This window comes from Onychostoma macrolepis, chromosome 11, assembly GCF_012432095.1.
Source record: "Onychostoma macrolepis isolate SWU-2019 chromosome 11, ASM1243209v1, whole genome shotgun sequence".
Lineage (NCBI taxonomy): Eukaryota > Metazoa > Chordata > Actinopteri > Cypriniformes > Cyprinidae > Onychostoma > Onychostoma macrolepis.
This window is the reverse complement of record NC_081165.1, coordinates 25,693,178-25,717,712: the sequence shown is the minus strand read 5'-3', so window position 1 is coordinate 25,717,712 and position 24,535 is coordinate 25,693,178. Positions and strand designations below refer to the sequence as shown.

Genomic DNA, 24,535 nt, shown 5'->3' with positions numbered 1-24,535 from the left:
TATATTGTAATAAAAATTGAGATTGAGAAATCATTGTATCTGATTGTATTAGTCTATATAGAGTGATAGTCAATGTAAAAAGAGTAACAACAAAATTAAAGGGGGTCAACTATTATTCAGCTGAACTGTGCACGTATGTTTTTAACACTTTGGCTACATTAAATGTTATTACTCCACACATGCATTAAATGTGAGTCCTTGAAAGCATGCAGTTTTCTAGCATATTTACTGTAACTTCTCAGGTAATATCAAAAGTATGACCTACTTCGGATGCAGCCAAAATTACAACAATAGTGCAGAAAAACAGTGACATGGTACAGCGACTTTTAATCGTAATCATTTATTTAAGCAATATACAATATAAACACATCAAGCACTAGGGGACATATCAGGTCACAGTTTTGGGGGTCCTGTGAGTCTCCAGCCTTCCATTTTTCCAATCTTGGTGAACATAGCCAAAGTTCCCAGACCAAAACACGCTGCGGTACCTGTGACAGCACTGTGTGCTAAACATAAAAAACAGCAGCAAACCGCTTTAGACTCTTCTTTAACAACAAGAAAAAAAAGACACCAGTGACCTTGAATAATTATGAAAAACATGTGAGTATGTACTTACTTCGTGCCCCGAGGAAAATACCCGAAGCACATCCACCGATGAAATAGTTGGTTGGGCTGTCAGGTGCATCTCTGGCCTGTGCGCTTAGACAAGTGGCCATTCCAAAGATGGCGCCCATGGCAGCTAAAAGGGTTGCAAACAGGAAATAAATTACTGGAGCAAGTATGCATGTCGCCATCTGATATAGCGGATTTAAACTAAAACATTCCATTAATGTATCTACTGTTCTGACATGTAACAAGTAAACAAGGCCAACACAAGCAGCTATAAAGACAGTATTTTAAACTTCTATTCAACCTTGTATGAAGTTCTGATAGAGCAAAAAATGATAGAAGATGAAGGTGAATCACAAAGACTGCATCCAAAATGGCACACTTCCCTATTACATAGTAGGCAAAAACAACGTTCAGTGAAAATACTAGCATGTCCAAATTCTCAGAATTCATAAAATAGTAAACAAAAGTCCCAAAAATTCTGAGGTCACGAGAGAGGATTCGTAAATGACAGTGATCCAACTAGAAGTGTGCGATTATATATCGTCTGCGATTAATATCATGATTGTTGTTTTAACGATATGTGATTTGACATATTCGAGTATTTTGCAAAAACCAAACAGAACACCTACGGAGTGCACGCTTACAGTATGTGATGAAGTCTAGACTAGAGCACGTGCGCATTTAGAGTGTGTTCTTTGCTGCATGATTCAGTCTAATAAAATGCACTAAAAATGATCACAAAATTCAAGATATGGGGCAGAAAATGTATATATCATTTCATGTAGTTAATATCACACGAAGAGTGCCGATTGTTCTACAAAAATAAGCATGATTACAAATGTGATATTGTTTATTGAACTGTTGTATAAAATCAATAAGTTAATATTAAGAGACCAGATTGCCTGTTTTTGCTCCATTTTTGCCAACAACAAAAAAAATATTTCCAAACACAGTCACAGCACAGCACTGTTTTGCGTCTCTGTTACCAAATGTTTCGTTCCTGAATGAATCAACTGTTTAAATGATTTGGTTCAATGGCAATGGTCCCAACTTATTGACAGTGACTTGCTGCCACCTACTGGCAGTTTTAATTTCACATTCACAGTATCTTTTCATTTTAAAATAATTAAATTTTGTGTTTAAAATATAAAAACATTATGCATTTGTAACTGCAGGTTAAAGCACGCCATGTCCCTCTGAGCTGCATTAAACAGTATGTAAATACATATAAATACCATTCAGATGCAACTTCTGCAAAGATTAATTTTGTTGATACTGGTTTCATTTGATTAGTAACAGCCTAAATGTCTTCTTATTCTAATTGACTGATTAAATGTGACAATTTGACTCAAAAGATGTACACTTTTTTAATAAAGCCATTTTTTTCTAAAGGTAAAATTGCCTCAATTTCAGGTTATAAAATCAATTTCAACTTATAAGAAAAGATTAATTTCTGTCACTGATGTGAACTGACCACACAGAATATGAGGAATATCAAAAACTGCAGCTGTCCATGGTAGTAAGATATCAGCACAATAACACACAGCAAAATATCATCCGATTATCGTTATGGAAAAAAAAGAGATATCTTTTTTTTTTTTCAATATCGCACACCCTTAGATCCAACACAACTGACACTGGTAGGTCACATGACAATGACAACATGACGAATGTCGTACGTCCGAATTACATTCATATACATTACAGAACGTACATTTTAATGGTTACTAAGAAATGACTTATTCAAAAAAGTAGCTACTCGGAGAGCATGCAATTTCAGATGCAGCCAAAGTCTTTCACCAACACAAATTACCTTGATCTTACACACACACACACACACACACACACACACACACACACACACACACACACAGAGGAAACTCAATGGTACACTTATGCATTATATTTTTTAACATTTAAGTACACTTTCCCATTCATTCTTACTAATTTCTTATATATATTATATATCCCTTGTGAGAGAGAGAGTGAGAGTGTTTAAATTTCTACAGATATCCCCTACAATGAACGGGACCACATCTTATTGTCTTACCCATGGTGACAGTGCCTGATGTTGCTCTGGTCAAAGCCTCAACAGCTGTTTCAGGTGGAAATGCCACAATGTGGTAAGCAGAACCTACCAGCCCTGCAGAACAACAACAGTAGCAGTAAAGCACATGAAGCTTTGTTTAATAAAGCAGGCTATGCCTGGTGACATCTGCATCATTGTGAGTGTCATACAAACAACGCAAGTAGGTATGAAACAAATCAACGATTGGAAAGTCATGGCAGCCCTGGATGTCATTTTGAAATCACAAAACAATACACGCTGATGCCACTTTATAGTTAGAAAAACCAACTAACCGAAGGAAATAAGTCGAAAAATATGAATATAAGACGATTATGTGAATAGCGCGCTGATATGTTATTCACTAGCTAGTGTAACGTTACATGCTAACAGCTTAGCCTTTAGAGCGCATAAACAATGCACATGTTAAAAAAACAGGCTCAAAGGATCCGTTAGAACCCCTAGAATCCAGATATCCAGCAGACTAACCGATGGCAGTGGCTATTTTTGTGGTGATCCATGTTTTGCCAACGCAGTCTTTGCCCTCTTCTAGATCCCAGTAGCCCATTTCTGCATCAAGGACACGACTGGAATATCGCGAGAGTTCTTCTTCTTCAGTTTATTGGCGGTTGGTGCGCAACGAACGGGTGCATTTCTGCCACCAACTGGTATGGAGTGTGAACCACGTTTCCTTCTCTCTTTAAAAACAACAACTACTAATGCAGTGATAGGCCATAAATGTATCTTTTCAGCTAAAGTTCTTCTTCTTCTTTGTTGTTTCAGCTAAAGTTTCTTCTTGACCTCATTCTTCTAATGATGTTGTGGATCTAGTATCGTTCACGTGCTTTTCGCCCCCCGTCGGCGTGGTGTGGAACTGCAACGCCATCCTCCTACCCGATTATACACGAGCCAAGGTTATTAGTGTACTATAATTAAACCCATAAAAGTTACTTGAAATAAAATAAAATATATATGCATAAAAAATATTTTATTTAATTTTACCTCAGCTAGTTAACAAGGAAAAATGTCTCATTTTCACTTAGTTTAACTAGATGTAGGCCTACTGAAATATGTAAAAATAATAAAATGAATAAAAACTAGACATTTTAAAACAACAAAAACTAATAAAAATGACAAAAATACACAACAGAAATACTTAAACTTGAATTGAAATCAACATGAATGCAGAAAATAAAAAAATAAAATCTAGCTCAAAATATTAACAAAAACTATAATAGTATCTCAGTGATACTAAAATTAACTATGATCTCTTGACTAAATGTTTTGCATAACTATAGGTGTTACCTAAGCACAAACAACTTCAAATTGCTGGTTTTATTTTGCGATTCAGCTGTAACAACATATAAAAAGGAGAGAAAGAAAAAGAAAGAAAATAAAAAGAAAAGGGAGTCTTCTGAACCATACAAAAAAGATAAAAGAACTTAAAATATACACTAGCCTATAGCCTACATAAATATAGCCTAGTTTTTTTTTTTTTTTAATCTCAAATCCTTGATTTGATCCAAAATGAACGATATTCTATTGTCAACACATCAAATGCAAGTAAATAAATAAATAGCATAAATACATATAGTTCCCTGTATGAACCCAAATTTCCATGAATTTCCCTTTGGTTGACTGTGTGTAATTCATGTAAACTTGTCTTTAAATAACTTAATTTGATCATTTAGATATTATTTTTAAATTACTGGTACAATCATAGCTATACTTTTTTTTTATTTATTTATTTATTTTTTACAAAATGTAGGCTAAATGAAAATGGTATATTATTAGTTATCAGCACATTATTATTATTATTAGTAGTAGTAGTAGTAATGAAAATGTCCCAAAAATCAAAAGATATGTATCCAATTTGTTTGGAGCCTCGCAAGGAAAGTGCATCTTGTAATCACTGCTGCCTCTCTGTTTCGGCGACTCTGATTGGCCAGCGGCTCCAAATATCATTTCCGGGTCAGCAGCTACAGGTTGCTATGAAGTTGGTGCAGATGACACGTCAGCTGACTGGAAAACAACACAAACTGCAACACTTGCTTATATAGGACAATGTCATAAACCTCCGCGCTGCATGTAAACGCGCACTGACGACTGTCGCTACATTACAGACGCGAAGATTTGAGGACTGGAGTCGCGCGTCGCTGCTGTAGCGTCACGCATGCTGAGATTGAGAGAGAGTTCAGCATCATTCAATCCGGACCCGCGGAAGATGATCAGCCCAGCGGTGCGGCGTTGTCGTGGATGAGAGCGAGCTTACCGGACCGGTGCTTTCGTCTTCCGCATCCCGAGCATGTCGTCCCCGTCGCCGGTGCAGATCAGAGAGGCGAACGCGCACCTGGCGGCGCTGCACAGGCGGGTCACAGACCTGGAGCAGAGGCTGGAGGACGCGGAGAAAACAGTGCGGGAGCAGGCGGAGAGCCTCATCCGCAAAGATGAGCAACTGAGAGCTACCACGCAAGAAATCACGGAGGCCAAGGACAAGTAGGGGAAGAATATATTTACTTCCTTAAAGGGATAGTTCATCCAAAAATGAAAATTCTGTCATTAATTACTCACCCTCATGTCGTTTCAAACCTGTAAGACCTTCGTTCATCTTCAGAACACAAATGAAGATATTCTGATGAAATCCGAGAGCTATCCCATAGACAGCAACACAACTACCACGATCAACGCACAGAAACGTAGTGAAGACATTGGTAAAATAGTCATTTGACATCAGGGGTTCAACCCTAATTTTAGAAGCTACGAGAATACTTTTTGTGCGCAAAGAAAACAAAAATAACGACTTTATTCAACAACTCTTTTTTTGCAACATGCTGTTGTTTACATGACGCAGAAGCAAGCGCGTGCGTCGTTATACTCTCCACAATGGCGGCGCATTGCAGGAGAAGAGTTGTTGAATAAAGTCGTTATTTTTGTTTTCTTTGCACACAAAAAGTATTCTTGTAACTTCATAAAATTACGTTGAACCCCTGATGTCACATGACTCTTTTACCGAGTTCCTTTCTACATTTCCGGACCTGGTAATATTCAGTGTTGGGCACGTTACTTGAAAAAAGTAATTAGTTATAGTTACTAGTTACTTCTCACAAATAGTAACTGAGTTGCATCATTATAAAAGTAACTAATTACCAGGGAAAGTAACTATTGCGTTACTTTAAAAAAAAAAAAAAGTTCAAATGTCAAATAACTTTGGATGCCCCCAATATTAAATATGTTAAATTAATGAAATGGACACTAAAAATAATAAATTATTATATTAAAACATTGTACATTAATCTACACTATTTATCTACTGACACTTAGTATCAGTCAGTCAAGCATTATAATATAATGTTATGATAATTTAATATTATATGATGATATGACTTTAGTAATTAGAGTAACCAAGTATGAATGCATATTTGTCATCGATATAAAACGCACTAAGGATTAATGAGCTGCTGGGTTCATGAATATTAATTTTATTGTCAGTAACGGTAACGGCGTTGTAATGGGGGAAACAGTAATTTGTTTGATTACTCGTTACTGAAAAAAATAACGCCGTTAGTAACGCTGTTTATTTATAATGCCGTTATTCCCATCACTGGTAATATTACAGGTGTGTTGCTGTCTATGGAGGGTTTGAGAGCTCTCAGATTTCATCAAAAATATGTTAATTTGTATTCTGTAGATGAACGAAGGTCTTACGGGTTTGGAACGACATGAGGGTGAGTAACACAATTTTTATTTTTAGGTAAACTAACTCTTTAACACAATTGTATCGTGCGCTAATATTGCATTATTTGACGTCAAAACCATGTAAACGCTAAATCAGAAAGCTCAATTAAGCTACTGTAAGTGACTTTTGCATTCAAGATATCCCTGAAATATAACAACAGATATTACTGGATACGATGGTCAAAGAAAGAAAACACACCTGGCAGCTCTTGACTGTTTAAAAAACAAAATAGACAGCGGCCCACACCTGTTAACCAATCAGAAAAAGAACTGGTAATGTTGTGAGGGGCGGGGCTACTTGTTTGTGAGATAAATGCTGGACGGACGTCAGACGGGTTACCGTATGTTCACACCGCCGCCGGCTAGAGCGTCAAAGTGGCTGGAAGTCATTCATTTTCAATGTAAGCCAGCGAGAGCGGCGCGGCGTGGCGTGTCTCGGACGGTGAGAGTTCAACTTTATGGTAATGAGCTATGACGCGTTTGGGCGGCAACCAATCGGAATGTAGAAGTCCTGCGCTTGAGAGGAGTCCAGAGAACGCAGTCTTGTAAACTATGGTTCCGACCACATTAGTTCCCAAGCATTTTCATGCTAGAGCGCTTGTTTTTCAGCGGGAATGCAATTCATTTGCTCAAAACAACACCGATTTGACCAACTGCATTTAGGCTACGCTGCAACCAGGACAGTTTGGAATGTAGGCTGCGCACAAATGAATGTTAATGTTAATTAAAGACCTAAACATCTCTTATAAACTGCGTGTTGAAATTAGACTAGCACTTAACCATGAACACAAAAAACACACCACACAAATGGTATTCATTGGTTTATTTCGTTAGTAAACATGTCACTATAATTGTTGTAACTATAAAGTTCTTTCCATTGATCAATTTCTTACTTTCACAATTAAAATATTTCATGAGGTTAATTTATACCCTACTTGTGGTCAGTCTGCACAAGATCAACATCCTTGTTTCCTTTTCGGCTCCTTTAAATACAAGACCAAGCGTTCGGTCGTCAGAGCGTCAACGAATCTTTCTACAGCGTCGTTGGCAGGGCGGCCAGATCGAATTTTGATGCTCTCGCCGGCGGCGGTGTGAACGCACGGTTACTGTTTCCAAACAAGTTTCCTCTATCACTCTGCTGTTCAGTGTGTCTAAAACCCCTGATAAAAGCATCACAATAATCCACAAGTAATCCACGCCAATCCAGACCACCAATTAACATCTTGTGAAGTGAAAAGCTGCGCGTTTGTAAGAAACAAATCCATCATTAAAACGTTTTTAACTTTAAACTCTCGCTTCAGGCTAAAATATGAGACACAACAAAACATGAAAATATCTTCAAGTAATAAACAGAGACTTCAAAGGGACAGTTCAACCATTATTTACTCTCCCTCAAGTTGTTCCAATTCCGCATGAATTTCTTTTTCCATGCTATAAACGTCAATGGGGACCGATAACTGTTTGGTTACCCACGTCCTTTAAAATATCATCATTTGTGTTCAACAGCTCAAAGAAACGGATACAGTTTTGGAACAACTTGAGGGTGAGTAATTAAAGACAGAATTTTCATTTTAAGTGAACTATCCCTTTAAACAAATCGACAACTGCTACTCTTAAAAAAATTATTAGCAATTTCCTGAGGGTGAATTAGCTGTCCAGATTGGCCTACAAATTGATGGTATGATTGAACAGCTCTATTCCGATTGGTGCAACTAATGATGCATTAACTGCAGTAAGTAATTTTTATCTTTATTTTTCATGTAGAGAGATTTTCTTCCTTCATGAGAAGCTTTGTCAATCAGAGGAATCCATCCATAAACTCAACCAAACGATTAAGGAAAAAGATTCTCTAATCGGACAGTTACAACACCGATGTCAGCTGCTGGACAACATTTGCAAAAGCCGTCCATTATTGGACAGCATGCTGGCCCAGATGGCCGAGGCAGAGAGGATGGGGCCTGTCAGTGACTTGGGGAAGCCCACGACCAACAGCTCTCTCATGGACGGAGAATCCAACTGCAGCCCCAGCCGTCTCTCCAACCACAAAGACTTCTCCCTCAGCGAGGACGACTCTGACGATCAGGAATTAGATGGGGTTGTGTTTGGGACCACAGTATGAGAGTCTGTTCAACTGCTCCTCATCTCAGGTTTAGCAGCCTGTGTGTTCTGATGGTTACAATTGATTCAGTGTCTGGTAAAACATCTGTTGTATCGTAATACAGGTTACTGAGTGTGAATGGGATGCTACTGTAAAGAGCGAATGCCTGGTCAATTCTGGCTAAATCTGTGCGCAAATTGGTGCAAGTATGCCACATACCTTAGACTACTTCAGTTCTCATTACTGAATGAAACATTTAAAAAAATATATATATTTATGTTCAGTTTAAAACAGACTAACTAGTTGTTTAATTTAATTTATCTTTATTCTTCTCTTTTTAACTTTAAATTTGCATATGCTTTGATATTTTTCTGGTTATACCTTATGGATCTATTGCGTTACATGAATATTAGAGAAGAACGTTTTTAAAATTTGCATTGAAATTTACTGTTACATGCAGTTTTATTTGTTACCATGATCCAGTCCTGTTTTAAAAATCTGGGAAGATGTTTTGGAGATGTAATATACTGTGACATTGCATGCTTACTGTTTTGTTGGAGCCTCTCAGTGAGCAATTTCAGCAGTCATTGACAATGTACAAATGATGGATTCTTGTTCAGAGAGCCATAGGAGTTGGATTGAGATGATTTAGACCCAGCGTTATCCGTTGTATGCCATGCATCGGTTACAAACAGACAGGTTTAGATGATAAATTTGACCCTTGGTCTCAAACTCCCATGTTAAAATGCGACAATACTTTGCATACCTATGCTGGAAAGGAATAGCTCACCCAAACTTTTCAATTTTGTCATTTGCTCATGTCGTGTCCTGACAGGTTCCAAACCTGTATTACTTTCTTCTGCAGAACGCAGCATTTAATGTGAACAAGGTTGGAGTCCAGTGGATGTAGAAAAAAAAAACCCTCTGTTTTTCCACAGAGGAGGGAAAGTCATTGGACTATAATGTGACTTTAAATTGTTACATTTTTCTCTACAGATAAGTCAGTGCCTAAAAAAAAACAAATCACGGTTGCTTGTTTGATCTAATTATTTATTCTGAAAAATTCTAATTATTTTTCAGTGCTAAATATCTAAAGTGTGTACTTTTTCCTCAGAAACATGAATATACAGCAAATCATGCTAACCCTAATATTAAATATTTTCTTTTAAATATTTTAAAATAACATGTCTATTACATTTTGGGTCCCTTTAACTGTGTGTTATTTTTGTTTCTTACATGTGAGTTCTTTTGGACACATTTTTATAAAAAAAAAAACATTAATGATGTTTATTTATGAATATTCTGTTTTGAAAATTCTGTTTTCTAAATTTGAAATGTTAAATGTATATTAGTGTACACAATAGAACATTCCTGAAAAACTGAAAATGTTTTCCTCCACTGAAATTAAAAAAATTGTGCTGGAAACTCGCAAGTATCAGAAGTGAATCATGGGAGTAATCCACAAAACCACCATTGTGCAGTTGAGCTTCAGCGCTGAAGCTCCAGGCTGCTGTTAATGACACTGTAATTTAAGGTGCATGTATATAATTAAATGATCTATGCAGTGAAGTTGTTCTCTGAGAGCCTCCCTTAATAAAACAGTTAGCTCTTAAAATAGAGCTTCACCAGATAAACCCAGCAAATCCAAGCAAGCTAAAGCTGTTGCTTATGCACATACAGGCTCATGGTTGAGAAATCATAAAAAGAGTGTAAAAACACTTGTTTTTGTTTGTCTTATATCTTATATAGCCGTTGCCTGGGTTGAATGAATCATGTTACATATTTACATGTACACATAAAACAGCTGTCCTATTTGCTGTTATTTGCCAATACATATAAATATGGTATAGGCCTTTCTCCAAATTCATTTTGTTGTTCATTTAATTCGGCCTAGCAAAATCAAGTCTATGCAAGCGTGTCATATTTTGCCATATTGCCAGATGGAGGGGAGCCATAATGTAGTGAGTGAGTGTACTGATGATGGGGCATTATTCATGTACAGCGTGTCATGTGTCCTGTTAAGACGTGATGGTTACACAATATTTTCGTGTTCGTTTTAAGAGTTACATGTGGTTTTGAACTGCAGCATGTTACATATTGGGGCATGCCATATTTGTCTTGCTAGTGCCCTGTACAGAAGTGTGTTTGCTAACATTTTTCTCTACAGATAAAGTAAAGCAGTGCCTCAAAGACTGATGGTTACTTGTTCAATGGAATTATTTATTCAGAAAAATACGAATAAATTATTTTGTTATTCTTCAGTGCTAAATGTGTACTGGTGCATACTTTTTTCTGATGCTTTGTGCGAATTCCCTGCGAAAGGTTTGCTCTATGAACGCAATAAGCATTTTGAAAAGCCGGTTACAACGAGGCAACTTTATTCACCTGATGAACATTAAAAGGAAACTTAAAGGTGTAAAAGCATTAAATCACTAAAACAGACCATGAATAACTCCTAAAGTCTGATTATTTCAGTGTTACAGACATGTTAAATAACATGTTGCTTTAATCAAATGTTCATTAACTGGAACATTAAATGGTAATATTTCAATGTGATTTCCATCAATCTGACAGATGCTTTAGAAACATCCCACACTGTAAAAAAAAAAAAAAAAAAAAGTTTAGCAAATTTAAAATTTTTTACCAGCTTCAGCAGATTTTTGAGTTTTCTCAACTTATTTTTGTGGGAGATTCTCATTTTTTGTTGCATAAACTCAAAAATCTGCTGAAGCTGGTTGCCTTAAAATTTTAAGTTGGCTCAACTTTTAAATTTTTTTTACAATGCAGTGAACACTGCTAATAGGGATTAGAAAAGTACATTTGTAGCTCATTCAGTCAAACTGATGGATAAGGATTATTTGTAGCACAACTTTGTGTTTTTGAGAGGAACTTCCCTAAACTAGAGGTGCCTCCTATAATGTAAAATGCCGTATGCTTGCTGCCAAAAAGGTTGATATGCAGGACATAATTCAGATCCTAATATTAAAAAAATATTGCATTCACTAAACTTGGAGTACAAATTCATCTTTATTTCAATATTTAATTAGACACTTTTTTTTTACATTACATTCTTTCCATGATCATTAACAGGACAAATAAACATGTTGCATTAAAAGTGCTTCTGTTGCACTGCTCTCATACAGACTCGTGGGAAAGAAAAGACTTTATAATGCATCTTTAATGGAGTCAGTGTGGCAGCCGCACCTTCCCTCTACCAATGCAGTTATGAAACCCTTTGGTCCCATCAGGGCCGACAGGCTGGCGAACAACCAGGAGACTTAAAGACCTCATTATCTGATTGGGCGACACAGAGTCGCCCATCTCAGGCTGAATGACCTGGGCAGCATGTTTACGTCTCTGAACCCAAGGGCTGCTTGCGAAGCCCAAGTCGTCTGGGGAGAGCTCACCCGAGCTCTTGTACCTGCCGAAGGAGGATGTTCCAGCTACAGTGGGCGAGCTGCTGAAAGGAAGTGTGGCCAGAGGAGAGGTCACATGACTGCAAGGAAAAAGCTTACGAGGCAGGAGAGGGCTTCCTACAGGGCTGCCAAGGGGATTCCTGTAAGGGTCAGAGCGGTAAGTCGATATCCGCGGGATGGCGAGGGGGCTGCCGTAGAGGGCCTGAGGACGGGAGACCCTGCGATTGGGCCGGGGCGAAGCAGGGGCAAAATCAGACTCTGAAGAGCTGCAAACAGCCGAATCCTCCAGAGAATAAAGGAAGCGCTTAGACTTTCTGTTTGGCTTTTTCAAACTCTCATAGTCAATCCCTTCTTCAGACTCTTCCTCCGCTAGACCTTGTCTCCATCCTGCCTTACGAGTTCCACGGCTTCCCAGCAGGACCACACAAACGCCCCTTCCTCCCTGCTGCTGCTCTTTCGCCTTCAGGGCTTCGTAAGCCTTGCGCGCGCCCTCCAGATACTCATACTCCACCACAGCACACACTTTGCGCCCCAGTTCCAGGTGTTTCTTAGTATAGCGCTTCAACTCCGTAGGGATCTCTTTTCCTGGCCGCAGAATGCGGAGAGATGAGATGGTGCCGTAGGGGGAAAACACCCGCATTGCGGCTTCCATGATGCCTAGCTGCTCCACACCCGGTGACCCGTTTTCCTCATCTTTGACCTGACCTACACCGTCTAGGAAGTTCCAGGCCAGAAGTAGCTTGCTTGTGGGAATGCACAGCAGCCAATCGGGTACTGGAGTCCTTCGTCGCACCTTGGTTCCCATCTCATTCACTTCCAGCTGCGGAGACGTTCTTGCAGCCATCAGAGTGGTGCGCCAGTCACGCGTGAGATCTCTAATCTATGAAAACATGAATCAAAGCAAACACAAAAGACATTTTCATGTTAACTATGAGAAATGGTTAACTGGTAAATGTTAGTTGTAAGTTCCCTTACTATATACCATCAAAAACTGTAATAGATATCCAAACAGGACATGGTAATTATTCAGTAAAATACTGTAAAGTTTGCAGTTTTTGGAAGTGAAAAAGAACAAGTCATCTTATTTACAGCGGAAAAAACAAACTGCAGAATTGTGTGCAACACTTTCAGGGTTTTTCATCTAAATAATCATTTCTGCTTAGTTTTTTCTAATCAATTGTGACCCTGGACCACAAAACCAGTCTTTAAGTGTCAATTTTTCAATCTGAATAAATAAGCTTTCCATTGATGTATGGTTTGTTAGGATCGGACAATATTTGATTGAGATACAACTATTTGAAAATCTATAATCTGAGGGTGCAAAAAAATCTAAATATTGAGAAAATCACCTTTAAAGTTGTCCAAATTAAGTTCTTAGCAATGTACATTACTAATCAAAAATTAAGTTTTGATATATGTATGGTTAGAAATTTACAAAATATCTTCATGGAACATGATCTTTACTTAATATCCTAATGATTTTTGGCATAAAAGAAAAATCAATAATTTGTACCCATACAATGTATTTTTGGCTATTGCTATAAATATACCCCAGCGACTTAAGACTGGTTTTGTGGTCCAGGGTCACAATTATGTAAATTAGAGTTTTGGGTTACATCTTATGATGTTAAATTAACGTTTAGGCTATTGCATTATTTTTAGTGTTGTGTTACCTTGATGGTGTCTTGTATTTGTATGGCACTGTGCACCTTCTATATATTAGCATATCTACCGTCCTCTTGTAATGAGTTTTGATTCATCATGTGAATTTCTCTTTACCACCTATATTTTTAGGTGGTTGTCAGCCAATTATAAAGGTACAAAACATATTTAGTAATTCAGAGGGTTGGTCTTTTAATATTATATCAGTTTTTATTATCATTTCTTTTTTTTTTTTTAACTGTAAATTTAAATTCAACCTGTAAAACTTAATGTAAAATTTGGACAACCAGTTTTTTTTGTTTTGTTTTTTTTAAACAGTTTTACAGTTTATTTCGTGATGACACTTCAAATCAGATCGAGATGATGCTGGTTATTTGATCTCACCTTCTTGAAAGATGTCAGCAGCTTCAAACTAACATAACCCATCTTGTTTCTTTGGACATGTTTTAGCAGAAAAGCATCATCTGCCAGATTCTCATCAGAAAGGTAGTTCTCCAGCTGGGCAGCAATTTTGTGTGTCAAATCATCATTTGGAGGAATCCAGAGATCACCCTCACAGAATTCCTCCTCAAAAACATCAGTCAACTCAGTTGAACTCCTGAAAACAGTTTTGTTTTTTTATAATATAAAAAACAAATATCTGGAATTAGCCTACTGCCTGTTTAAAAAGTGGATTTTTACATTAAAATTTCTAAACTCTTCGAGTTATTTTGATATTTCATCTATTTTCAGAAATATTATAAATGTATCCATTAACGTACCCATCCAAACTATCATTTAGCCCATCATCAGTGTATGAGAACGGCCCCTTTGATTGCTGAGTGTCTTCACAATGGAAGATGTCAGTAAATCCGGGCGAGGACATGCTGTTGACATATTATTTTGATTTTAAGGACACTGACAAAACTAAACGTTAAAAACATGTGCTAATTAGTTGTTAAACTGTGTTGTAAACAGCCTACCTGACGTCTCTCCTGTATGTTTCCCCCGTATACCGCCACACATCACCTGAAGACAGGTGATCCTTTTTAGAAAACTGATTTATACGTCCTTGCGTCACCATTAAAAACGAGGTATTTTGGGCAACGTCATGCTTGCTCTGAAACGACCGAGGGTAAACTATAAATTCGTAAAGGGGGGAAAAAAAAAATTAAAAATCTTTTTTAATCTTTCGGCTTTTTAAAACTGACATTTTCGATTTTATAAATAAAAAACTTTAGTCTCGAACATTTCAAAAAAGATTATTTGATATTAAATAGCAGGCTACATATGCATATGTGCACTGAATGCAAAGGGCCATTTGGAAGCATAAATAAACGTAGAAAAAAGATTGTATTTTTGTCATAACCACCAAAAATTGAGACCCCAGCTATATTATCCAGTTACACGTTGCTCCCTCAGTTTCTAAGCCAAGTGGATTTTTTTTGAACGCAGCTTCCAAAAGACAAAAAAAAAAAAAAAAAAAATTGCCGCATTGTAACCAATCACACACGATTCTGTTGAGTTTATGAATGCAATGGCCAATCAGAGGCGTTCAGATGAGTCATCGCTGAAACGCCCTGCTCTCTGCCGAATTCTCTCATCAGAAACAATAATGTGCAGATGTAAGAGATTCATTTCACAGTGTAAACAGCTTCAGTGATTATAATGGGAGTTTTTGAGGGCTCTTGAAAACAATTATGATGTTCTTTGATAATGGAAATGTTATTTGCTCTCTTTATGTATTCATTTATGACTTACATTTAAAAAATTAAATTAAATTCACGTTAAATTCAGTCGTATTAAAAATATTTTATGACACGACACCCATATTTAAGTAAAAACACGGGTTTTATGCGTAGTTAATAGATTACACAAACACTTTGCATGCATTTGAGAATGAGATATTTCATGATATAGCCCAGTTAACACGTTTGGGAATATTTAAAATAAAAAAAGGAAAGATTCAATTAAAACCAGTAAGCCTACGTGGCTGCTGTGTGCTGTGCATGACGACGAGCCCCCTCAAAAATAAGTGCATGACGCCCCTGCACGTAGCCTCTTTTCCCAAGACGTTAATAAACGTTTAATGGGCGTGTTAATTACTTTGTGAGCCATGGACTTTGTGGAGACCCTGTAGTCTTTATGCAAATCTACCTTTGACCCGACTTGTGTGTGTACTGTGAGGGACGAGGTGTCAAGATTAAGTGCAAAGTGTATTCCAAATGAATAGGTACCACAGGGGATCCGTGAGACGGTAGTGCAGGACTACAGCAGACCCCCCCTACTAGGCTTCCTGTATATTAGGACTGTTACCATTCCTCATGTTAAGGACAAGTTCTTCAGAGAGCACGACGAAGGTGTTCTGAAGTCCTGCTAATTATCTAACACTATTCACAGCCAATAAACACACTCAGGATCATGTGTGCTCAAGCATATTCTAATTACAGTAACTGTTGCCTTTGTAGATGTAAGCGACTCGTGTGAGTGTGACCGGAATTAAAGCTATTGCTGATAAATACTAATAACACCGCACAGAACCATTTTCACGATTTTTACAACCACAAATTAGCAAGCAATCAATGCACTTTAAATAAAACAAGATGCATGCAATTAATGCTCATTAAATTATCAATTTATGACTGGTTAGGCAATGCCACCAAAACGTAACTACACACACACACACACACACACACACACACACACACACACACACAAAGTCGTCATTGTAATCTATTTTTTTTTTTTAGCATTTGTACTTTTAAATCACCGTAGTTTTAAGCCATTTACCTTACAACTGGATGGATAAGCCATTTTACAATTAAATTGTCGTGACATATCATTACCAACAGGTGGCAATCGTTGATAGAAGATGCTTCTGCTGAGGTGCTGATTGCTGAAATGCTTTGCTTGAACCTCATAGTAACACACTTTATCACTTTTAAGATTTTAAGAAGCATTTATTTACTATTAATTACCATTTATAGCATATTTCATTTTATGACAAAATTACAGTTAATTCCAAGTCGTTTCCAGAGAACAAGATATATTGCGCTATAAGTATTTAACAGCAGGTGGCGCATTAGAACAGTGAACTGATTCAATTCAGTTTGAGATTATTGATTTGAGTTATTGATTATTTGACTGATTTTAAAAGTAATTTTAAATTCATTTAAAACGCATAAATGCAAACCATGTCTGAAAGTGTTGTTGCACGGACATAAACACACTGTGTTTATTATGTTTTTATGTTACAATATTAGGCTATGACCGAATTGACTCTGAAGGCATTTCTATCGAAGAAAGTAAATCGATGAAACAATTAAGTTTCCTTAAGACGCTGACCCCAGTGTTTATGCAGACGGGTTTCGTAACTCAAGCACAACAAGATCCCATGACAACATCAACAGCTCTGATCCTGTGACTGTACCGTCTATAATTAGCCGGTGGAACTGGAACAGCCGAGGTGATGAAAGTTCCAGGTAACAAGCAGACAGAAACTCTACTGCCTTCTACAGCTTCTGCAGCAGACGCAAAGCAAAACAAAACAGTGACTTCTGCACAGATAGATGCCACCAATTTTAATGTATCATTTCCGTCACTAGCTGTGCACGCTATTGCATCGGGATGAGAATTGGGAGTCATGAGTCACCACGAATGCAAAGGAGTTTCGTCCAACCGACTCATGCAACTTCAGGATGTGCCCAAATATTATTCAGAAACATGATGCAATCACTATTCCTTTCCCATGTACTATACTTGCGACTCAAACCAGAATATAAATGAAAACTGCGTAAAATTCTGGCTTCATCAAGTTATGTACATGATGCAAAAGTTTCAGACAAAACTGCAACATGCACATCGAAAGCAACAGGGAAAGTCCATCATTTCCATAAGGAAATTCCATCGAAATCAGTACAAACAAATTGAAAGCTACTGGGTGCATGCTGTACTCGCTGTTTGGGCAAATATTCCCCGAATCAGCCCACGTGGGGTCTAAGCAGGAGTTTCCACCATCACCAATGGCAGAGCGAGAGCGAAACGCTGGTGGAACATTGCTAGCCAATGGGAAAGGCGAACGTTTCGCAAAGCCGCGCCCACTCGAAAGCAGCATAAAAGCGGAGGTTTCGCTGGAAGTCAGCAGAAACTACTTCTCAGACGCAGTGAAACGAGCAAAGGAATACTACAACTCCGAGCGATTTTTGGATTATATCCTACTTTGGTCAGCACACTTTGACTGGATTTAAATATTTCCGAGCTCTTCCGGAGACTTGTGGATTACTATTATCTGAAGCAAAATGACTCTGGAAGAAGTCGTTGGATGCAATATCGCTGATAAAACGTAAGTTCTTCATTGCATGCATTGCTTACACATTAAGTGCGAATCTCAATGGTTATCTTACCATACCGACAACCATCCGACTGTCGCTTACCATAGTCCGCATGTTTTTACAGAATGGACACCGTGAGCCAAGCATTGGAAGAGCTGCTGGTAGCAGCACAGAGACAGGACTGTCTTACCGTCGGCGTTTATGAGTCTGCAAAACTAATGAATGTGTAAGTATATACTTATGTCTGACTTTTACACATGCTACTGTATTGCTTTATCCCAACCAACATGAGACTAATTGCAATTCACTTGATCTACAGAGACCCAGATTGTGTCGTACTGTGCGTTCTGGCCACCGATGAGGAGGACCAGGATGATATTGCGCTGCAGATTCACTTCACGCTCCTTCAGGCGTTCTGCTGCGACAACGACATCAACATCCTCCGGGTGTCTGGGCTGAGACGCCTCGCACAGGTGCTCGGAGAGCCAACCACCGTGGACAACAACGAGCCAAGGGATTTCCACTGCATCCTAGTCACTGTAAGTAGACTTCGAATTGGCTCATTGCGAGATCATATGCAACATGCATTCAGAGTTACATCTTAATATCGTATGACATTGACTTACGGTGCATTTCATGTGTTTTCGCAGAACTCTCAATGCCAGCCACTCAAATGCCAGGCACTGAAGGATGTGGGCAACTACTGCGAAGAGAGCCGCTGCAAAAACCAATGGATTCCTTATCTGTCCCTGCAAGAACGCTGAACGAGTCGCAATGCTTGATGCAATGAAAGGATGAACGAGTCATTCTCTGCGAATGAAAGCAAAAGGGCTCTGCACCAGCCGCCGTTGACTGCTGCGTCATGCGAAGGGGCTGTGTGAGAGAAAGTGGAGCTCTTGGGATTGCGCGCACGGGACCGGTACATTCCACCCTGCCCCACCAGCTTGTCGTGTCCTCCGTGGGGGGGAAATAAAAAAATAAAAAGTGGTGGGAACATGAACTGTGAAAGGCTGCCTGTCGGGGCGAGCGGCGCCGGAGAACGTGCACGCAGGCGGCGTGGGCGCGCAATGGGTTGGAAAGCGACTAGTGTGCGTCACTATCGCTGCCTGCGGGACGAACATTTTCAAATACCGAGTGAATTATCTGTGTATGTATACTTTAGTGACTATGAACTGCAGAGGCATTTATGCCAAGCTACAAATGGACTGCAATCGCTTCTGTTAGGCTGCACTGAGCACGACAGTGTTTGTGAAACAAAATGAATTCTGTTGAGTTATTGAGAAATGCATACTATGAATTGATGTATAAGTTATTTCCAGTAATTTAAATAGAGTAATATATGCATTGCTGCTTTTGTCAAATGCAATATTGTTTCAATAAATTATTGATTGAGAATTGTACACTTCTGTCTTATGCTTTTGCTTTGGGGGTTGGGCTGGTAGACAATTCAATAACGGGTGACAAAGCAATATACTATTGCAAATGCAGACTGACTTCCTTCGGTCAAAGTGTTAAAATAACTAAACACTTCCTGTTAAATGTCCTTGCAAATCCTTGCCAGATTTAGTTTGGACCTTATGAGTGGCCGGGAATTACCCCACTGAGGTGTGAATGCATTCAGTGGAAATGTTAAGAAAGAACAAGAGCCCATAAGTGACGTGCAAACAAATCAACAGTTTGCCAAAGGATAGAATTAATATCCTCTTGTCCTGGAATCAACGTCATATCCTTACTGATACACAGTTAATTACGAAACCGTCCTGACACGAATGCAGACTTTACAGCCTAATATCATGTCTAGTTCCGTCTACTTTGGCAAGCTCTGCTCCTCCATAAAGAGACAGTACAGTGCTTGCATAACCTCCAGAAAAGGATATGACAACATGCTCCAAATAAAATAGCTTTTCAGTAAGTGATTTGAGGTTATATATAAGGGTATCATATCACAGGTCTCTTACTGTTTGTTAAACAATGTAAAACAATTGTTATGTAGCAGACAACTTGTAATAGTACGCATATTACACCAGCTGCAGTCCCACTGGGCAGACTGGGATTGTGTATTCCTCAAGGGAAAAATGGTGATGCTAGATCATGCTTCATCCTTGCACGGCTTGGTCTGGGTTACTAGGGCAAAGCTTTAACCATTGAGCTACCACTATCCTTTAGTAACACTCTGGCACACTTTGTCAGTTTTGTTTTTCCAGCTCCATCCAGTTGCTGTTAAGGTCAGCGTTGTGAACTCTTGAGAGGTGAAGAGCTACATAGTTGCACACAGTTGCTTGTAAAACAAACAGATCGTCTTATGAGATCCTTGCAACAAAACACCACCATCCTGGTATAATACGATTCACGATACATGTTGTTGTGATATTCTCTGAGCATTTGCTCATTTACTGCTAATCTGAAGCAACAAAATGCTAGTATTATAGGATGAAGTCAGCTAAAATGGGCCAAATAAGGTTGTAGCATCATATCCCTTTACATTTTTACAGAAAATCACAATAACTGATCTTGCATTGTTGCTTCAACACTTGTTGACATGTAACAATCATTTTTATTGGTCTGAGTTTTTTAAGGCGGGTGTTACATGAAGCTTGTCAGAGAAATTGTAAGGTAATTGAGCCTGGCATAGAAAATTTCATTAATCACTAATAAGGGTACTAAAGCAATTATAAGTAAGCTTACCAACAAAGCAAAGGTTTATGAACAATGTTTTGACATGCTTTTTCAAATAAAAAAAGTCTAATTTATAAAAGAAACTTTGATTTTTGTGAAAAAGGTCATTTTATGGCTGGTTAAGCTAAAATGGGCCACAATTTTCAGCTAAAATGGGCTGCATACACACACACACACACACACACACACACTTTTAGACAGAAATTGAGGGTGAAAATAGGTTTATAGGCCTAGATATGTATCCATACAAAATCTTAACAGTCTTTTTAAAAAAAATGCATTGCAGACAGTATGGCAGGAGGACAAGCAAAGAAAGGAAACAGATAGACGAGAAGAGAAAGGGAAAGAAAGGAAGATGTCAGTAAAATGGGCTGTAGATATGTATCCATACAAAATCTTAACAGTCTTTAAAAAAAAAAATACAAGCATACACACAAAAGACACCAATGCACAGAAACACACAACATGATCGGTTCATTTTTAATCGCATTGTTTAATTAAACATTCATTCAACTTTCTATTTAATAAAATACACTTATGATGTTGCTATGGCACACTAAAGACAATAGTGTCAATGTACTGTTAAAAATAACATGATTTAAGCTGAAATGACCTGTGTTGATCTCTTTTTATATTGGCCCATTTTATCTGAATGTTGTGCGGTGGCTCAAGAAGGTACCTGCTTTTATACTTTTCACATTTAAAAAATATAAATATATTTAAGAGACCCATGCTAATTTACAAGAATATCATTAGATGTCATGCATAGCTTATTTGATGGTATTATAAGTCATTTACCAAAACGTGGCCCATTTTAGCTGACTTTACCCTATAGTTACTGTTACAAAGTGAGCTCGATAATAATGATTAAAGATAGATTTGCATTAAGGGATAATAATAGAAAAGAGGAATCAGAGTTTCCAAAATTAGTCTCCTTCGAGATGAAAGACATCGAGCATTTTTTTCCGGGCATTCCCTGAGCTGATTGTGCGTCTGACGTAGCCCGTTTCTGATTACGCACTGGAACCCCGGAAACGTCATTGGCCATTTAAGGGCAAATCTGAAAGCGCCGAGTATGTCTCTTCTACTCAACACCAGCGCGAAATATAATCGTTTAAACCGAATTCTCAGTGTTTAAAGCATCACATTATACATGTTTGTTTGGATAAGGCATCTCCTAGCCGCTCACCGGGTGAGTCGTGCCCAGCGCTCCTGCCGCTAGTATGTGAGGAATGCGGAAACAGTGGCTGTTTCCATAGATGTGCAGCGTGAATGCGCTGGCTGTTTCCCACAAGGTGCGATAATGAATCATGCTGTTTTTTTTTTTTTTTGTTGGTCTTATCGTGATCACGGGGAAGAGACTAGAATGAGATTATAAAACAGTCATTTAAATGCTGATGACATGCTATAACGCTCCTAAACGTGGGCTATGATGGACATTTAGTTTATTATCATTTCTCAGGATAGTGTATTATCATTTTTTTTTCAAAATCAGCTTTTTTATAGATACATCAGGAATTGTTCTAGAATCAATACTCTGAGGTTGCTTCTGAAGTTAGTGAGGGTGCTCTAGCATTAAAGGGAGTTTTCACTCAAAAATGAAAATTCTGTCATTAATTACTAACCCTCATGTCGTTCCAAACCCATAAGACCTTCGTGCACCTTCGGAACATGAAATCTGAGAGCTCTCTGACCCTCCCATTAGACAGCAAGGGTCCTATCACTTTCAATTTCCAGAAAGGTACCAAGAACATCAGCAAAATAGTCCATGTGACATCAACCGTAATTTTGGCCTTTGACGCTGAGGTTGAGACAAACACTAATGCAGCAATTAAAGGAGTTAAGCAATTATTAAATAATTCATGGCAGCAAAAATTGGGGAAAATATCATTTTAATTAGGCTATATCATCAATCTACTATAAAGTAATACAAAACCACACTGTAAAAAATTACCGTGATTTTAACGGTAAAAAAATGTGAAAATGCTACAGTAAAAACCTGTTAAATGGTTAACGGTAAGTTCCTGTAAAATTTACAGGGAAAAAACCGTAAACTGACATTACCAGAATTCCCTGCGTTGCATTTCAAATTTTGTTTGAATTTGATGTTTTTTCTTTGAAATAACTATGTTTCTTAGTTTTTTTTCTTATCAGTTATGTTTATTGGGGTTGTATGTTACATCTAATGTTGTTAAATTAATGTTTATTGCATATTTCAATTTAATGAGTTTCACCATGATGGTGTTTAGTGCTTGTGACACTGTGCACCTTCTATATATATATATATGTTATTATTTAAAAGCTGCTTGTGATGGGCTTTGGTTCATCATGTGACTTTCTCATCACCACCTGCATTTGGTGGTTATCAGTGTATTTCAAAGGTACAAAACAGATTTCAGTACTTTAATAAGTTGGTATATTAACATTACATCAGTTAATGAAATTACAGTATTTAACTGTAAATTTAAGTTAAAACCTAAAATGTTATTACCGTATTTTTTTATGGTAGAATTCCGGCAAAGACAGGTCGCCAGTGCAAATTTCAGAATTGACATGAATAAACATTGTGAAAATAAATTTAAAAGCAATTAATTGGAACACTGACAAGCACATTACAAAGAAATACATTTGTTACTATAAAATCCAAATTCTTTTAAAAAGCATGACCAAGAAAGAAGTATACAGGAATAGATACACCTACACAAGCTGACTCTAAATTTTTAAAAGCACTCATCGGCAGAAACTCTGGGCCCCATGGTGAAATTTTCCCTTCCCATAAAGCCTTGATCTGTGTGCGCTGTAATGACTATATGCCACCCAGTCTGTTTCTGTTTGACTCTGGTCTCTGAGGTCGTCAGGTACATTCAGGCTGGCAGTAGCGCTTCTTTCCACCTCCACCCAAACTAGCAGCCAAGACGTGATTCTGGCCAAGTTTATGACCCATCCTGCAGAGCAGACCAAATTAAATAGACAGTAAAAGTACAGCTTGTGAATGCTCTCATTTTCATTGCACCGTATAAGTCTTTAATCAGCATTTTATCTCACCACTATAAACACATTGCTCATGCTTAATTAAAGCTACCAATTACTAGGTCACAGCAGATGTTGACAGTGTTTTTAGAGAAAGGGTCTCTATGGCTCGCCAGCTTACAAAGAACAAGGATATTGCTAAAAGCTCTCAGGAAATTATTGTATGTCATTGTTACTGCATCAATGTCATTGACAAAAACGGGTGTCCAATATGAGGAAAAATTATTTATATAAAACGTATGTATGAAAAAAGTATGTTGTAATATAATTTTGTATTTTAATTTAGTGACATTTTGATTTATGTCAGGTGGTGTAACCATCGAGTAAAGAGAACTTACTACATCTGAAGTTATTGCAAAACAGTTTATTAATTTAAAAATAATGTTGTTTAAATGTAAAAAAAAAAGAAAATTTTGAGCTGTGCATTTGGTAAGTTTATGACAAATTGAGTATCACACACACACAAGCAATATATATATATAAATAAAATATTATAATATTATAAAATATTTTTCAATAAAATATAGTACTTAATGTATCTCGTTTAAAATTCAGGAAGAATATGCATTTTCCACCTTAATGTTTTTGATCACAAAAATATAAAAATTATTTTAATTCAGAAAAGTAAAACTTACAAAATTAATAATAATAATAATAACAGATGTTCATAGAAGAGGTTTTATTACAAAACACCAAAATAAACAGGTATAAATACAATTATTTTGTATTAATAATTTTTTTTTAATTAATCTGTCATGATTACTTAATGATTATTTAAAATCCTTTTTATGTAAATCACTTTGAATTACCATTGTATATGCAATGTGCTCTATAAATTAAAAAATATTGTTACACATGTAGCATTTTGTAGCCACAGTGCATGCTTTCATGAAACACATCCCCAGGTGATGGAGTGAACATGACTGCTGCA

General features: G+C 37.5%; 4 protein-coding genes and 1 long non-coding RNA gene across 5 annotated transcripts in view; 2 read left to right on the top strand and 3 right to left on the bottom strand.

The window, feature by feature from the left end:
- Positions 1-321: 321 nt before the first annotated feature.
- Positions 322-3,444, bottom strand: ndufa11 (NADH:ubiquinone oxidoreductase subunit A11). Its single transcript, XM_058791657.1, has 4 exons — positions 3,167-3,444; positions 2,663-2,755; positions 617-739; positions 322-506 (listed from the first exon to the last, which is right to left on the bottom strand). Exons 1-4 carry the CDS (start codon positions 3,243-3,245, stop codon positions 394-396), a joined length of 408 nt encoding a protein of 135 aa, XP_058647640.1. The 5' UTR covers positions 3,246-3,444; the 3' UTR covers positions 322-393.
- A 1,128-nt stretch (positions 3,445-4,572) lies between these two features.
- LOC131549926 (vimentin-type intermediate filament-associated coiled-coil protein-like) lies at positions 4,573-10,771 on the top strand. The gene is made up of 2 exons (XM_058792513.1): positions 4,573-5,173; positions 8,177-10,771. Exons 1-2 carry the CDS (start codon positions 4,983-4,985, stop codon positions 8,529-8,531), a joined length of 546 nt encoding a protein of 181 aa, XP_058648496.1. The 5' UTR covers positions 4,573-4,982; the 3' UTR covers positions 8,532-10,771.
- A 735-nt stretch (positions 10,772-11,506) lies between these two features.
- Positions 11,507-14,704, bottom strand: larp6b (La ribonucleoprotein 6, translational regulator b). The gene is made up of 4 exons (XM_058791625.1): positions 14,551-14,704; positions 14,350-14,454; positions 13,973-14,186; positions 11,507-12,806 (listed from the first exon to the last, which is right to left on the bottom strand). Exons 1-4 carry the CDS (start codon positions 14,649-14,651, stop codon positions 11,697-11,699), a joined length of 1,530 nt encoding a protein of 509 aa, XP_058647608.1. The 5' UTR covers positions 14,652-14,704; the 3' UTR covers positions 11,507-11,696.
- Positions 14,705-17,706: 3,002 nt separating this feature from the next.
- gadd45ba (growth arrest and DNA-damage-inducible, beta a) lies at positions 17,707-19,298 on the top strand. Its single transcript, XM_058791443.1, has 4 exons — positions 17,707-17,909; positions 18,023-18,124; positions 18,218-18,437; positions 18,549-19,298. The coding sequence occupies exons 1-4, from the start codon at positions 17,866-17,868 to the stop codon at positions 18,660-18,662; spliced, it is 480 nt and encodes a 159-aa protein (XP_058647426.1). The 5' UTR covers positions 17,707-17,865; the 3' UTR covers positions 18,663-19,298.
- A 4,147-nt stretch (positions 19,299-23,445) lies between these two features.
- Positions 23,446-24,535, bottom strand: part of LOC131549811 (uncharacterized) — a 51,180-nt gene continuing 50,090 nt past the window's right edge. Inside the window, exon 3 of the long non-coding RNA XR_009273492.1 lies at positions 23,446-23,519. This is a non-coding gene — a long non-coding RNA (uncharacterized LOC131549811). The remainder of the gene's footprint in view (positions 23,520-24,535) is intronic.

Bases quoted from the DNA above. Each gene is read 5' to 3' on its own strand.
- ndufa11 (XM_058791657.1), bottom strand. From the start codon at position 3,245: ATGGGCTACTGGGATCTAGAAGAGGGCAAAGACTGCGTTGGCAAAACA. The intron at 2,756-3,166 runs GTTAGTCTGCTG...GTTGTTCTGCAG, and splicing joins AAAAATAGCCACTGCCATCG to GGCTGGTAGGTTCTGCTTAC. The intron at 507-616 runs GTAAGTACATAC...TTTTATGTTTAG, and splicing joins TATTTTCCTCGGGGCACGAA to CACACAGTGCTGTCACAGGT.
- LOC131549926 (XM_058792513.1), top strand. From the start codon at position 4,983: ATGTCGTCCCCGTCGCCGGTGCAGATCAGAGAGGCGAACGCGCACCTG. The intron at 5,174-8,176 runs GTAGGGGAAGAA...TTTTTCATGTAG, and splicing joins ATCACGGAGGCCAAGGACAA to AGAGATTTTCTTCCTTCATG.
- larp6b (XM_058791625.1), bottom strand. From the start codon at position 14,651: ATGGTGACGCAAGGACGTATAAATCAGTTTTCTAAAAAGGATCACCTG. The intron at 14,455-14,550 runs GTAGGCTGTTTA...ATATGTCAACAG, and splicing joins ACATACAGGAGAGACGTCAG to CATGTCCTCGCCCGGATTTA. The intron at 14,187-14,349 runs GTACGTTAATGG...AACTGTTTTCAG, and splicing joins CTAAATGATAGTTTGGATGG to GAGTTCAACTGAGTTGACTG.
- gadd45ba (XM_058791443.1), top strand. From the start codon at position 17,866: ATGACTCTGGAAGAAGTCGTTGGATGCAATATCGCTGATAAAAC. The intron at 18,125-18,217 runs GTAAGTATATAC...CTTGATCTACAG, and splicing joins TCTGCAAAACTAATGAATGT to AGACCCAGATTGTGTCGTAC. The intron at 18,438-18,548 runs GTAAGTAGACTT...GTGTTTTCGCAG, and splicing joins TCCACTGCATCCTAGTCACT to AACTCTCAATGCCAGCCACT.